At 35.3% G+C, this 17,137-nt stretch overlaps 1 protein-coding gene and 1 long non-coding RNA gene across 12 annotated transcripts in view; one reads left to right on the top strand and one right to left on the bottom strand.

Annotated features, from left to right (window-relative positions):
- LOC129758667 (DNA-binding protein D-ETS-3) overlaps positions 1–17,137 on the top strand; it is a 282,355-nt gene that overhangs the window by 244,052 nt on the left and 21,166 nt on the right. For 6 of the 11 annotated variants that reach the window (XM_055756237.1, XM_055756238.1, XM_055756235.1 and 3 more), the window contains one exon: positions 10,767–10,977. In XM_055756237.1, the coding sequence (XP_055612212.1) occupies positions 10,767–10,977 (211 nt within the window). The remainder of the gene's footprint in view (positions 1–10,766; positions 10,978–17,137) is intronic. The other 5 variants (XM_055756239.1, XM_055756236.1, XM_055756246.1 and 2 more) reach the window with 1 other exon arrangement.
- Positions 2,024–2,644, bottom strand: LOC129758673 (uncharacterized). Its single transcript, XR_008740040.1, has 3 exons — positions 2,507–2,644; positions 2,152–2,274; positions 2,024–2,081 (listed from the first exon to the last, which is right to left on the bottom strand). It is a non-coding gene; the product is annotated as an uncharacterized LOC129758673 (long non-coding RNA).

Below are 17,137 nucleotides of genomic sequence, written 5' to 3'. Positions count from 1 at the left end.
TGGCATACAGAGGCTATATGACAGACATATTGAATCAATAAAGTTTTCTGCTGTGAATAAATTAAATTTATTTACAAAAATCAGCGATGTGTTAGAACACTTAACACTTTTATAACCAATACGTTTTATTTATTTTATTAAAAAAAAAACACTTCCAAGCACTGTCCGGACTGGCAAGCGCAGAAGTTTTTCCTTCCCCATGGGGAATTGCAATCAAAGAAACATCCCAGATCTTTTCTGTATTGTCCACCTTGTTTGTTTAGATTGTGCGCCTAATTGATTAGTAGGACATGGTTCCGAATCACATCCGCCCTCCAAACTTCAGCAAGGAAACATTTTAACTCTTTCTACGGAGACCAACGTCATTTGAGCCGATTTCCGATTTTTTCTCTTTTCGTTTCGATTCCACGCAATTGAACAAGAAATTCGTGTGCGCCATTTTGCATAAGAAAAAGCTGACAAAAATCATCGACAGGGGGTTCGATGTTTTTTTTGACTACACGGTAACCAAAGTTACTCTAATCTGTATAAAAATCCATACAGTTTCAAGAAAAGTGTCTCCACGCACTTTTATGTTTAGGCGTTTTATTCAGAGCGTGTCTATAAGGGTATATACGGACGATAGTATTGACGAAAAATTGGCCTCAGCCATAACCTCAAATTTTGATTTGCTGGCGGCCTCATCAGTGATGCTAGGTGCGTTACTAAAATCAGTATTTGCTTGTTTTAAACTAATTATAATATTTCTGAATTGATTAAATTTTTTAACTATCAACAGCTAAACGTTTGAATTCATTACGGGGCGTCCATAAATGGATGAAGATAAGCTATCTTTTGCTAATGAATCCTCAAGGTGAATTAAAAACATCTGAAATATATTTCCATGTACTGTTCGGTAGATTAAGAAAGAGTTGTTTCTAACTTTTAAACGAATGCAAAATCATTCACTGTTACAAACAAGCTTAAGTGAAAGCCCCATCTTTGTTGAATTTGAAAATAATCGCCTGCATGCTCTGACTATTTTAAGCAAATCCACATAATTCGCTTCTTCGCTTAAGTGTGCGATACAGTAAGTTGTTCTTTCGTTCAGATAAATGATGCGTTTAATTTCACATTCGAATATAAATCTACGGGAAAGTTGCAAATTCTCAGTACTCATGAAAAGATTTTTCAATAACAATGCTTTTAATTGCATAATCATCGTTTTCCAAATATCAATGCACTTGGCAGCCCTGAACACCCAAAAAAATCAAAACACGAACATCTGTGTATCACTTTTCCACAGGGCGAATTTGTCGATTTTAGTACCGGAAAATCGCGTTTATAGTGCGCCCTTCTCAAAAATCGATTCTGTTCTCCCATGGTTTGAGGTTAGGGCTGAGGCCTTCTGTTAAAGTGGTGTTCGTGTAGAACTGTCAATATATCCTAATAGAGCTTTTATACATTTGCGAGCTTTCCGCCGGTTATTCAATTCTGTATATTTTGACATGGGGATGCCCATGCATTTTAAAAATTCTTCCAATAGTATTAGATTTTTTCAAATAAAAAATAAAACAATTTGCTTACGTAAAAGCTATAAGTTTTTTTTATTGTTTACAGGCACATGTTAATATAGATAAATAACATTTAACAGGAAATCGGCTTCTGTGCGATTTAGCAATGCAGCCAAATGTTACTGCATGGAAATTTTCCTTCCTTCCTCGTTTTTGTTACATTTCATGGCCCTATATTATCTTAATCTATCCTCCGGTATATTGTACAGTATTTTGCAGCAAAAGCTTTCCAGTGACGTCCCGAAAATCTCGAAACAATGCTTTTGCTTTAGATGGCTCTGGGAAGGCATTTTGTAGATTAAGGAGGATGTACCAGGGCGATTACGACAGCAAAATCCGGACATGTCCCGCAGTAAAGGTGAATTTTGTCTGTTCAAGATGAGATTATTATAAGTATATTACCAACCATACAGATCGAAAGGATGCTTTTTAGATTAGATCCAAGGAAACAAAAACTCACCTTTTATGCGCTTGGAATGCCAAGTAGGAGGGTTTCCCCAGTCGGTCCTCTACCAATTAAAATCCATCCTGTGAACGGTTTAAAGAGAAGCAGTGATAACAATAAATCGTTATTGAAAACACATTCAATACAACAAACCTATTCCGGTGAAATCTTTCGGTTGTTCCCTTTTCACTGGTATTTTGAAAATGTTAAAACATTTCTTTTTGTTGTCATGTGCGTTGTCTTTAGATTTCCGAACTGCAACTATTAATTATTATCCTACATAAAAAAGAAAGAGAAATGGTTAAATACTTAACTTAAAAAATCGTTTTTTATATAAAATAATATTATATTCAGTAATTATTTAGTTCAAGAATTGAAATCAGAATTGCCGAAGACATTTTAATAAGCGTCAAATCCATTTCATGTGAAAGATCTATTAACCTTTGAATTAATTATAAACTCAATGCCTTCGAAAAGGGCTTTGACAATAAGTTACAAGCATACTAACTAGCTTGGCTTAGCTGAATGATGCTTGGCAACCAAATCAAACAACCAAAATTATAACACCTTCGCTAAAAAAACTTGCACAAACCTATCCATAAAATTTAGTCATAATTCGATTGCTTTTTGAAGGAATACAAAAGCAGGCCATACATGCGCGGATCTACAGGGGGGGTGATGGGGGTGATCACCCCCCCCAGACGGAAAAAAATAAATCATGATCATAATTTTTTTTTAACTTAATTTAGATGAAATATAACTTTTTCATGTGTCAAAATAACTTAACATTGACATTACCATTTTTACGCGTGCAAGAATTCAATAGCTGCTTAAAAATATGCTTGAATTCAGTATAAACAGTATGCGTGTGTATAACTTCGTGTTGGCGTGCGAAAAGTATAAAGCTTGCACCTCACTCTTTAAGGAACTTCCTCAATCATGACAGCAGATTGGTTTTCTTTATTAACCGATATCCAGAGTTGTTGTAAGCGCCAGTACCAGAAACGTCGGTTGATAGCGATTGATTCTGAATGATTTCTTGAAAAGGCTTAAAGAAGCCAATATTTATTTTCAAGTTGATCATAAAGTGATTTCTTATTTATGCATGTTTACCAAACTCGATGGGTTTCTAATTTTTTTTGTTATTGGGTCCACAAATGAAAATTTTCAATAATTGTTTTAAGTATGTACGGCTAAAAATATTTGTGACATAATTCTGATATTTTCAGTAACACTTTTTACCTGAGGGAAAATAACCTCAAAAGCGATCATTTCCTTGAACGGACATCAACGTTTTGTTAACTAAAATTTAGGAGGTTATTTTTTCCTTTTCTTATCCATATGCGTATGAACTGTAAAAAACAACTTTAGGGGAGAGTGGGGATACTTGATCCCCTTTTTTTTATTTTCACCATATCTTTTTGGAAAAATTTAGCAACTCGCCATCATTGGCATTTTCTGACAGCTTGTAACTTCAAGTTTCTATGCTCCATAAATTAGAACGATACTTGAACCCGTTGAAGAACTAGAAGCATTTTTGTGAGAGTAAAAAAATTGCGATTTTTCAGAAGTTAGGGGAGACTTGATCCCCTATTGAAGGAGACTTGATCTTTTATTCAGGAAGCCCTAATCCTTGTATAAAAATCAAACAAAACCCCAAGATAGAATGTTAATTGACTATTTTGGTCATGTTTGTTCTCATTTCACAATTTATAGCAGACATAAGAAGAAAATTCTATAACTTTGTCTCAACGCTAATAACATTGCATACTTAAAGGCGCTATTTTTAATAATTAAGAGAAAATTAATCATTTTTGCTCTTTTCTTCAGACAATTGTTTGATAAATATTAGTTTTTGGATAAATATTAGTAATTTCGTAATCAGCAACCATAACGATCAATTCAGAAGAAGAATATGCCGTTTGGAAGGAAGATCAATTGTACTCAACTCTAGGGGATCAATTAGACCCATTTTTCTGAAAAAAGTTGAGAGTTTTCCATTGCTTTGAAAATATGGCATTATGAAGTTCATTTTACGCTCGAACAATTGATACATTGGAACAAATATTTTTTTCATAATTTTCCCATGTAAGGAACATTTTAATGTGATGAAAAAAGATCTTCAAGTTACATTTTGTGAAATTTTTCAAACAAAGTTCAATTACTCAAACAATTATTTTGTTAAAAAATTTTAAACTACAAGCATTGTTATTTTGCTCATTTTGGCACATTTTTCTAGAACATTTGATCTTTGTAAGACATTCCAGTTTCGAGATATAGCTGAGGAATCAAGTATCCCCAGGGATCAAGTATCCTCATTCTCCTATAGTTGACATTATTTCCAGATGTAGCAACCGAAACTCTGATCGATCAAACTTTGCAGACATCCGGATCTGCTACCGTTAGTCTCTGCTTTCAGGAACATGCATGCCACCGAAGATGATTAGAGGGAAATTACATACATCTGCAACTCAAGCATAAAAGCATCGAAATGTATTCAAGTTCTACAAGCAAATTTGACCTCCAGAATGATCAGACGTTCGCATCTGCTGCAGACCCATAGTCTATGAAATAGATATAGGTGCTGTTTTAAAGGCTCATCCTAAACCTTACTCAACTATTGATGATATCAAAAAGCTTAACATTTTAACTACACACGGGGTAACTCCACCACAATTTTTGTTTCCATACTCCGAGCATTTAAAAGTCAAAGAGCTGAAAAAGAAAAACGATACGCAAGTAAAAAGCATTTGGCAACATTCAAAAGTTGGCTAGTTTTTTTCCAAACTGAGCAAGTTTTTTTTTGTAAAGTCTGTCCGCTCTTTGTAGTCAACCTGGTGGAGTTAATGAAACTTTTCAATTGTTAAATCTTGTTTCTAAGCTACTGACTTGTTTTTCAAACTCACAGCAAAAAAACGCTATAAGTTTTCGATAAGATGTAGAGAAGAATCTTTTCAGCAAACCTCTTTAATAAAATTAAATAGAATGATTAGCAATCTATATTTTAAATTGTCTAGATACGTGCTTATTTGTGCTTTAAATGTTTATTTGTTTTGGATTGTTTTTTGATTAACGTCTTTAAATTGATATTTTAATGGAACTTCAAGTGAAAAATATGCAAAATTATTGAATAAATACATTGACGGATTTCGATAGATAAGTAATGAAGCAGCATACGGTTTAAAATAGGAACTCAAAAGAGAAAATATTTCGATAAAATATAATTTAAACTTGTGAAAATGTCTTTTTCACCCGAATATTGTAATAGTTTTAAAATTAATAAGACGTAGTTTCAACCATAAAACCGGAGATGCTCTTTTGAGTAAGTTGAAATTATACCAACAGATTTATTTTTGACTGAAAATAAATAAAGTACGATTTAAATTGCTTATGGATTTCTAATCTGATATAAATAAGCAAATGGTATCTCCAAATAGATAAATAAACGTAAATTCAACTTCATACCAGTGAAAAAAACATTTATCTGCGTTTTGCCTAAGACTTAGCCAGCCACAAACAAATGTACAGAATTCTTTGAACAAACTTTTTTATAATTGTCTTTAACATTATTTACATGCTGCTGAATTCTCTTCATCTTTATCATCAACATGGCCATATTTTTTGAAAATTTGCTAAATCACCCCCCCTAAGAGCAATCTCTAGATCCGCGCCTGAGGCCATACTAGTCCTCGCTGGTCGTTTTTTAATCCCCTTTATCATATCGTGAATAGATTTGTCCATGTCTTCATCCGATAGGAGGTCTCCATTGCTTTTGAGCTGCTGTACCATTAGCTGATTCGGTTGTATGTTTACGCTTTTTGTTAGGTTTTTCGATCTCCACCTTAACTTTTGCTGCCTTGCTTAGAGGTGGTATGACATTGCATTACGCCGAAATATCTGAAAGAAACAAAATTTGCCATTTAATGCGATAATTGCTCAAGCAAAATAACAATTTTGTCTTTTCACAAATTTACAAACACATATCACAATTATCCGGTTTGCTTTAGTAGTTTCCGACGTTTAAACGTACCGGAAAAGTGAAAATAGTACTTTTAGTAAACGAACCATTCATTCCGTTTAAATGAACTGCTTTTGTTGACAAATTTCAACTTCAAATTGCAAATAAAACTCTTTTTTTTATATCAGCAATCTTCCAACCAGCAATCAACATGGCTTCCGAATTTGCTTTTTTGCTTTGGCATCCCCTTCCAAAGCTTTCCAACAACAGCAAACTTTTTATACAGACCATGACTAATCGAATTTCAGTTCACTTTTGTATATTGGTCATTCAAAACTACCCAAAATTGAATAGGTATTAAACAATTTTTGAACAACAACCGCTTAGTTATTTTGAAGGTGTAATCGTAACACATTTCATGAATAACTCAATTTTTCCGTGTAGTTCCACCAAAGGACTGAAGCAACTGTCAAAACACATACAAACGGAACGTACCGTAATCCGGGGTAATATTGATCACTTTTTTTAATATTTTTCGATTATTTTTCCTATTAAGGGGAATGTGGCTTGTTTCATATTTTTAAAACCAGTACTGCACTCCTATGAACGTAAAACGTGGTTGCAGAAATTTATTGGACTACTTTGAATTTGATTTAAAAATTGATTTCTTCGCTGTTCAGGAATTGATACTTTGGGGTTTCATTGATCATTTTCCATTTTTACGGTTCAAACGAGTTTTCTTGATCATAAAGGATACAAAACACCTTCATAATTGTTTACAAATTCTAATTTATCAATCTTACCGTGCTTTTAAACGTTTTCTTTCAAAAACATTTCTAATCGAAAAAAAACAATGATGCTGCATACATCTAGGGGCAAAAAATATTAGAATTGCTAAATAGTTTGAGCTTCAAAATACAAATGAAATTTAACCTTCACACGTTCCCCTAGGCCCTCTCACTATTTCTATTTTAATTTTTTCTTCAAAGTAAATCATTTGATAGGATTTCTATCCATTTGTACAATAAGGGCTTACTCTTGGAAAATGTTCTTACTTATTAAAAATCAAAAATTTATCATAAAATGACTATAAAAATAGCACTTTAACTGTACATATACAAAGAATAAAAGTTGTTCTTTCACATTCAATCACCCGTTTGCTTCTAAATACTTCTTGATATCATCAGGAGAGCTGTTTGTTGGTGACCTTTGGAAAAAATAGAAATTTTAAGATTTTGAAATTGCACTTTTACTAACAGAAAACAATTTCAGATACAAACCAATTTTTTCCTATTTGATACTCAATTAATAGAATTTCAAACGTAGAAAAAAGTTTTCAAAAATTCAAACTATAGACTAAGTTATTGATGATAATGTGGAAAAATTTATTGATGGTCAAAGTTTCCCCGGTGATCAAAGTTACCCCGTTTTACGGTACCGACTTTTTGGAACCAGAACGTCAGTTCCCCTTTGATTTCAATGCGTTTTGGTACCAAAACGTCAGTGCGGTACTGAAATGTCAGTTTGGAAATTTCCTTCTCTTCAGCCCCTTGAGTTCCACACGACTAGTTCCACACGCTCATCATAATTTAGTCAGCTCACTATATTTATTCCACATACACACTATGTGTAAAAAAGTTGGATTTCATAAGATTCAAATGAATTTGATATGTAGAACATTTTTAATGCCGTATGTGTGGAGAAACATACCATCTAAATGTAAATTTTTTGCAGTGTAGTAATGTAATGTTCACATGTGCACATGTTTTATGACTTTCTGAACTCAAAACTTTTAATTTGATCGAAGTTATGACAATTTTAGCAGATTGTCCACCCTTGGCACAAAATCAATATATTTGACTTATAATCACTCCACCTCTGTTTTCGAGTAACTGCACCATTTCTGGTCCAACCAAAACAGAGTATCAACTTTGTAGGATCTATGGAAGTGCTTTTCAGGGAAAAAGGTCGCATTTGGAGGCAACCTACTTTGTATATGTAGCCATCCTTTGTGTCTAAAGTTATGTAACACTGACTTATTGGCAGCTTCCTCAGATCGTCAGCCACCTAAAGTGCTAGACATCTTTTTCCAATTTCATCAGCTTGTTTATCTGCGAAAAATACAGTCTAGATTTGTCAACGAAAAATTTCTGACTGAAAACCTGCCAGGTAACCGCTAGAAAGTTGTTTCTGCTGTCCTTCAGGTAATTTTTCAAAATATCTCCCCGCTAGCGGTTCTTATATTTTGCGCACGATTTGACAACCGTATTTTGTTTATTTTTACGGCGGGCAGTGTTTTTACCTTGCAGAAATGAAATCAGGCCTGTTTATTAGTCAGCTAGATGAACTGGTCAAAAAGAAATTTAAGATTTGCGCTTCATATAACCTTTTATATACCATAACTTCATGGAATCAATCATCTTTACTTCATGAATATTGGACATAAGAATGAACTAGCTCACTGTTAATGCTCTAGGACTCCTTAAGCGATTTACCATATAAATTTAGGTCGAATAGTTGATTTCCAGCTGTTTTTGAGTCTCCTACTGGGACTTTTCTGACTTGACAGAACGTCACGAAAATTTTTACTTGTAAACACTACACTAAAGCTTAGTTCTTTTAGAAATGGGACACTTTCATTTGCCAATAGCTCGTTAACTGGTTATTGGATATTGAAAATTTTGACAGCATTTTGTTGCCTGTAAAAAGTACTATTCGACCTATTTTTTTCAAAATTTAATATTTACGCGTTTTTGAGATATGTACGATGCAAGAGAAAAAGAAAAAAATAATTTTGCACAGTTTCCTTGAAAATACGTCATTATCAAATTGATAGCTGACAAAACCGTTGATTATTCAAAGAATTACTGAGTTTCTGTGGTGGATAAGTATGCAAACACTGTCAATAATGTCCACAAAGTTCAAATCAAGCATTGGAGAGAAGCACATGATCGGCAACAACGGTTCAGGCTCATCAAGGAAGTCGAGTCTCATACCAGCATTTTTAATTTTCAATAAACGAAAAACTAAGGGTAGATCGCTGAAACGTCCAAAACAATTTTCTCCGATAAGCTGAAAGTGTTGCCTAGTGATGACTCATTGAAATCCAACCTCAAACAACCATTTTTTGATAGTTCCAAAGCTCTTAAGCTGAAAAACCGGTACCGAAAAAAAACGTTCAAAAATGTGGTCAAAAATATTCAAATTTGTTCATTTCGAAACAACTGTATCCACTAAAATGCTTCCAGTTTCCAGTGTCCAGAGAAGAATTGGACCAAAAAGTATCAGAAATTGAAGAAGGAGGGTGAAGCTACCTAAAATATAAATTTTACGAAGTATAAGTTGGAGAAACTGATCAATACCATGACTGAAAAAAGTGTGCGCCGGCCAATGGGAGATACCACGAATAAAGTAGAAATTTCTTTAACAAAAAACGGTAAATATTTTTTTTCAAATTTTTTCATAAAAGTTCATAACATTACCTTCTTTTTCTTCATAGAAAGTATTTCGTTCAAACGAATGGTTTTTTAGATACAGGCATTCGTAAATGTCCCATTTCTAAAAGAACTAAGCTTTAGTAGGTGACTCCACTGAAAATTTCATCAATTTTTATTCATGCATGCAGAAGTTATTAACGAAACAAAGTTTTGCATTTTTTCGAATACACTCCTTATTGCAAGCTGTTCTCTCATAAAACCGGATTGATTTCAGATTATCGAAGATTGAAAGTTGACCTTCCATCTCGCTTTTTTTACATTTCAAGTTGTCCATTCAACTTGCAAATTTTTAACGAATATTTAAACTGTAGACTTGGCCAACCTCTTTCATATTTTCTCTCAACACAATTTAGTTCACCAAAGTTGAATAGCTGTCCTCTCAATTTAACAGAATATATAGAGAAAATCCGATTTCATAATTTTACTGATGTTTTTAAGCGAATTATACTTGAGGCAAAGTAAACAGAATATAAAATATTTCAAAAATAGAAAGTATTGCTTAACCGGAATACGGAAACTTTAAGAGTTGAAATATTTAAACAAATGAAGTAAGGAAGCGCAAATAGTGAATATTTTTGTTTTTTTTTTAACCGAACGTTCGATTCCTGAATAACAATCTGAAACCACTACAATCAGCTTCATTCGTATTACATATTCATTTGGATATGATTCCACAACACCCTTTAAGGGTTTTGAAGTGAAAATTTGACATAAGGGACCGAAATCGTGTTATTTATTTGAATTTTCTGACATCACTTGGACGTCAATCGTGACATACCAGTTTGTAGCCTTTTCCGAAATGGAAAAAAGCCAAATATGCTTAAAACCATCAAGACTGAGTTGCTTGAGAAAAAGAAAAAAAATGCTTTATTTAAATTCTGTAAAAACCTGATTTTGATCACTGTAGATGACGGCATATTCCCTATTCAAAAACTAAGTTCCCTCGAACCACCCTACTCTCATCTCGGCTGACAATATTGCCAACCACCCGTCCAGCCAGACAGGATACGCACTCTTTCATGTGCACAACACCCATCGCATAAAAATTCAGGGGGTGTTATTATTGATGATGTTATGATAATTAGCCCTTTGTGATATTGTTGTCCCATTACTGTCGCTAATAATCCGCTCCGGTATTCCCCAGGCAACGAACAGAGATACGTTCCGGTACGGTAAATTGCCGAGCTTAGCTGCGTGTTGAGTGGGGAGATTTATGGCTTTCAGACACTTGCTAACAAAAAAGAGACACAAAATTTTTTAAACAAAAACAAAAATTCTATCCCTTCGCCTAGTGGGTTGTAACAGTAATGTAGATTTTGTTTTTAAATTTTCAGGATCAGGTCAAATACAGCTGTGGCAGTTTCTGCTGGAGCTGCTGAGCGATTCGGCCAATGCCACCTGCATCACCTGGGAGGGCACAAACGGCGAGTTCAAACTGACCGATCCGGACGAGGTTGCGAGGCGCTGGGGCGAGCGGAAGTCCAAACCGAACATGAACTACGACAAGCTGAGCCGGGCGCTGCGGTGAGTTTCCCTGAGATATATAATTTTATTAGTTTGTACAATATACATTATAATCCTTACCTTAAAAACTATATTAATTGACATGTTAAGGGGAAAAAATCAATTTCGAACAGTTGGCATTCCATTTTTATACTCCGGTAATCCTAATTCGAAGAAGAAAAAAAACAAATCTGACCATCCTTAACGCAATTTGCCGACTATCATCAAGAATGATAATTATCTGCTCTTCTCATTATTTCCAAATAAAAATCCTATTACTGGAACCACGGAACATGAATCGAGAGTACCGAAATCGATTTGTGCCCCGCACGGGAAAAATCAGAGAATCACAGCAAGCGGTGAGCTTGATTGCGAAGGAGGTTTCCCCCTGTGTCTTTTTCTATTGCCGTTTCTAGGCACAATTTGGATTAATCCATCCAGTAGAGAATCCAAGTTGGCCAACAGCACATTCCGGTAGGGGACAACAAGGTAGTTACTGCCGCAAAAATCTAGCACATGTTTTCCGAACCCTCCTTCTGATCCGGTTCGGTGGCATAACTTGTTGGTACATTAAATAAACTGAATCTGGCTGTTGTAGTAGGCGGCGATCGTTAAAGACAATTTGATTTACTGTGATGATTTCTTTTGTCGGATTCGGTAAAATAGTTGGGCTGCTTCGTTTTGCTTTCGCTAGCTAGGTACTGAATATGGTTGCTTTGTCTTGCTCGCAACCATTGACTGAACATAAGACGAATGATACTGTGAGTCTTCACTTCCGGAGAGGGGCTCCGTTTTTGGGTGTCTTTGCTTCTGTATGGAAGAACAAATTGCTCTAGGAAAGAACCATTCCTTAGGCTTCGGCTAATTCCAGATGAATGGAGTAAATTGAGTGAAAATTGCAATAAAAATGACATCAAAGAGTCATGCCTTTTGAGTTATGTAGGTCATATTGTTACAATCGGGTTGAACACAATGTAGAAAACAGATTGAACAAATCCGTTTAAGCTTTCTTCATGAACAAAGTAGATGCTCGAAAATATTGAAAACCGAAAATATTTTATCCTTCAGAATCGCTGATACATATCGGCGATGGTACGTCAAAATGGAAATCCGAAATGCTCGATATTTTGGTAAAAGTTGACGTTCCATTTTTGAAAGGTAATTTCCCCCCTACAGAACCACTTTTGTTTCTATACATCCGAACGGTGAAAAGTCACTTGTTCATGGTTGGGAAATATTTTAAAAAAATCCTTCAAACGACACAAAAGAGCACACGTGACATGCATGCATGTCTGGCTATGTGTACGATGAAAAAAAAAACCAGATCGTATCGTTGAACCTAAAAAATTGAATACACCCGTCGAACCACTTTTGAATCCGCTGATAGTCATCGAATGGTTTCAACACCTTATCGTTTGAAAATAAGCTCGCTGAAAAAAATGACAGTAGCACTTTTTTCTGTCCATCCGTCTACCGTTTGGCTAGGCATTTTTGACGCCACATCAAAATGGAAACAATAGGAATGGATATTTTAAGATTTCAATGTTTTTGCTCATATAACACCCGAATAGGAACTGCTTCATCGCTCGGTTAAAAAAAATCGTGGATAATTTCACACACAAAATTTGTTAACAAAACATAACGATTTCAAACCAAACATATTAAAGTTATTCCACCAAATGTGCACATACGAAAGCAAACTTTCAACCCAGCTTCCATTCCGACCCCCGAAAGGTAAAGATAGCATACATCTGCCATTGACAGTGTGTGCAATCCATTCACGGTGTGGTGAATGGATGGATATGCAAAAACGCTCTTCTGCCAAATGGGTTTTTCCAAGTGTTCGTTCATGCACATTTTACACGTCGTCGTCGTCGTTGTCTGGCTGGATTCGGCAGCTAATAGCTGCGCGCCAAGTGGCAATAAATGGTCCCGTGGAAATTGTCGCAAATCATCATCATCAACCTCCACCTTTTTTTTTGGGTTTGAGTAGGGCGGGCAGGCACTTTGATTTGATTCGAGCGTCATCCTCGTCGGTGCTCCAGTTCCAGCAGCATAAATATCGAGAAATATGTATTTACTTTCTCACCCTGAGTCGAGCGGATAAGTGCCCAGCTAGACGATACAGATGCGACCGTACACATTTGCCCGATTGAATGTCGTCTCTTTAAATTATTTACCAAATCATTTGGAAAAATAAACAACTTACCTACTACAAGAGGAGTTTAAACCATCGTGGAACATCAATCTCTTACTAATCGATTTCTTGATTGTAGTATTTGCGTGGTTCCAATAAAATTGAAATTTTTCAGGAGTTTCATAAACAATTCTTGGTAGCTTCCAAAACCTGAAATAATTCAACAGAAACTTTGACCTGTATATCTAGATAACTGGTTTTAATCTAGGATGTCTAAAAGAGTGATCCAAAAGTAGGCGATGTTTAGAGCATATTCACTGGTGTTGGGAAAAAGTGGTAGAAATTTTGACATTTTGAAAATTTCACAATGCAAAAATGTTTTCAAGATCTTTGAGCGTTGAATTTTTTTTTACAGCACTGTTTCTATTTTAGCCGTATGTGATAGAAATATTGCTATTTTTGCATCACAGCATGCGAAACTACAACACGTGTTGTTAAAAAACTTGAAGGCCACAGATCTTGAAAATGTTTTTGCATGGCAAAATTTTCAAAATATGTTAAAAGTGACAAAATGTCTACCACTTTCACCCAACACCAGTGAACTTGCTCTTAGGATTCAAAACCTTGGTTGCTAAAATTGTTTATTTCAGCTCATTTGGTTAACTCTAAGGGGTCGCCCAACGTCCTCAAGTTTGTAAAGAAATTTGACGTAATTTGATCTAACTGAACTGCAAAATCCACTTTTTTGGCTCTATTCAATCTCAAAGATGGTGTTCAATATCTAGTGCTTTTACCATATTGTACGCCAGGACGGAACGGAAATTGCGGGTTCAGGTTATGCCAGGTGATCCGTTGTATCTTTTTCGAGAAATTTATGATATTTACGGCTTATGTTCTTTATTTCTTTGATATCTCATGTTTTTCTAATACTTCCTAACACCTTTGAAAATGTTACAAAAATGATTATGAAAATTTAATATGTTTAGTAATTTGATTGTACCTCAAACATGAAATTTTCATTTTAAAAATTATAGTCAAAATAACATAACCGAAATTCACTTCAAATTTCATTCACACTTAAGGCTCAATACAGCCCCTGCTCGTATACATATCTTGCTTTAACTAAACAATGATCAATTCTGCGAGGAGCGCGTTAGATTTATCATGTTATATTCATCCTATACTTGGATTAGTATCTCTTTTTCATACTCTGATTCTTCAATATTATTCAAAAAGTTCAACATTAGTGTTACAGCAAAATTATCATAACTTCTAATTACACCTCCTGAATTTTTTCTTACAAATTGACATTGAAAATCAAAAGAATGAAATTGAATTTTCTCTAAAAAAAATGCGGTTTTATCATTTTTTTTTTCATATAGCATAGCATAGCATGGGGTGACTACACACATCTTGCATTGGCTGATACACGAGGTACAACTGATAATCGAGAACAACATAAGATGCCAAAATGAGTTTCTGGATTCAATATTCACTCCAAGTCCTGGTCATGAAGATCAGTTTGGTACAATAATGCACACCGTGACAAGTCAGTGCGTGTAATCATGGAAGGAATTATCTAAAACAGCAAAAAACTCTTTTGGTTCCGAGAACTCATACGACCCATACAGCTGTTTCAGAAAGATTTTGGAAGAGATGTTTAAATGGGAGATCGTACATGGCAAACAGGATTAACGAAATATGTGTAAACAATAGAGTGTCCCAAATGACCCGACTTTTGAAAAAGTAATGTGCTGCAGGCTTAAATTGATCCTAGGCTTAATACAATATATCATGCCAAATTTGGGCCAGATGAAGGAGTCGCTCAACGAGCCTGAAGTTTGTATGGGATTTTGAGCCATTTTGTTCGGGAGAATTATGAAATTTTTTTCATCAATAACCCGCACAGTCCGCTTCGGCCAATTTCGGTTTTTTTTTCTTAAAGTATAAATTATGAAAAATGTTTCATTCGAAGACTGTAATTCGATTTGAATTAAGATAAAAAAAAAGTTATAAGGCTTCAAAAATGGCCTAACTTTTTTTAGGGGGATATTAAGGTATCACTGTTAATGCTGCGACAAAATGTTCGACGCAGGCCCAAATTAATAGTGATGAATATCACCCTTGAAAAAGTTGACCAAAGCTATTAAGCCTGTTCAACAGGCAATTGAGATTCTTTTCAATTGATTTCGATTGATAAATGGATGTTCACTCAGCCAATGTTTTGGTCGAAACTAATCCAATTGACGTTCGATGAAGCCAATCGAAATCGATCGAAACCAGTCGAAACCGATCCAGCTTGGAAGCAGGATTTGTTTCGATCGATTTCCATCGCACTAACACACATGTATTTGTTTGCTGTCAAAAACAGCTGATTTGGAGGTCTGTGGAGGTTGCTGGTAAAGAATGAACTTGTACACAACAGGGGTTTGAGTAGTTAAGGTTACTCAGTTCTTTGTAACGTGGAGACAGGCAGGCTGATTTGGTTTGTTGTTAGAATAAATGAAAGTGGTGTTATTCGGTGCGGTGTTTTCTGTCGTGTGCTAAGTCGGTGGTGCTGTGCTGTCGTGCTGATTCGGTGGTGCTGTGCCAGTCATGCTGAGTTTTGGTATTCCGCTACTGTGCCAGAGGTGCTGTGTCAGTGATGTAGTATTTAGTAGCATCTGGACTGTGTGTTAACCGTAAATAGTACACTTAAAATTAAATAAACCATTTAATTCAAATTCAAAATTGTTTATTATCATTTCTCATTATATCCTATCTGCCCTATAAGTTTAAATAATAATGAGATTATATTGTGGGATTCTGCTGAACCACCTGTTATTTCTACGTCGTTTTTTCCTCCCATGCTGCTTCCGATGCAACCTACTGCACCATCATTTGAAGAAAGTGTCCTCACGCGTGTTGTCTTCTTGACCGGACTCAGAGTAGGCCTCTCCCGGAGCACTCCCGCAGATCCCGTAACTTCTGGGAGATGCCAGTGCCGAGGACTTTAAGTTTAGTACTGCTATGACCTGGGGCAGGATCGTCGCGATGTTGGACACTATGGCTTGCAGTACCAAAAAACGCACCAATGTTTTTTTGATTTGCCTTTCCATGGATTTTTTTAATTTTGTGTCTATCATCAATTCGTTTGCTCGCTGCCTCGCAATTTTTTCTGCAAAAAAGAATAAAATACTTATTTATAGTATTCGGTATATATTTAAGAACGATTACAATTTTTTTTTTTTTTTTAAATCCCGAAACCTTAAAGTGCACAGCTAAATAAGAAAATGACAGTAAAAACGCGTATGTTAGTAAACAGTGCGTTAGTATTAGTGAGTGGCTTTTCAATCAACAGCCTGATAGAAATCGATCGAAGTCAATTGGATAATCAGCTGATCAACTGTCAATCCATTTCAATTGATTTCGATTGGGTTTCGTTGAACACACCTATTGATAAAAAACTGGGGTGAAATTATGAATCCTATTCGATTCGAGATACTCGTTTCGAGTTTTACTCGAATCGAATTAGAATCGGTATTACGTATCTCGTTGGAGTTTTAAATTTTAACGTACTAAATTTTGAGTAAACCGTGTAGTAGATCATCTCGAAACGTTCCATTCGAATCGAGCTCGTTCAAGATCGGTAATGCCAAAGTCGGTCGAATCGAACGAAACTCGATTCTTTCGAGTTCCATAATCCCGCTCCTGGATTTTCATGTTCCTTCCAAACGAAATGTCTCAAAACCCCATACAAACTTCAGGCGCGTTGAGCGACCCCTTCCCGTGGTCCGATCTGGCCCAAATTTAGCATGAAACTTGTACCAGGCCTAGGATCGATTTTTGCATCTCAATAACACTTTTTTCGCAGTGGAAGTACACTCTGAAATATACAAAAATTCCACAGCAAACTGGAAAATCCTCCAAAACATCCTTCTATTTTGAAAATTTCGGATGCTTTGTGAATGTAGATCTCATCATGCAAATAGGGAAATAATAATCTTATTCCATCATTTCATTAACAGTTCACACCAATTGAACAATCGCCAATTTAAAGAAAAT

Source organism: Uranotaenia lowii, chromosome 3 (genome assembly GCF_029784155.1).
Source record: "Uranotaenia lowii strain MFRU-FL chromosome 3, ASM2978415v1, whole genome shotgun sequence".
Classification (NCBI taxonomy): domain Eukaryota; kingdom Metazoa; phylum Arthropoda; class Insecta; order Diptera; family Culicidae; genus Uranotaenia; species Uranotaenia lowii.
The sequence above is the reverse complement of the archived record's forward strand: the minus strand, read 5'-3'. Positions and strand labels throughout refer to the sequence as shown.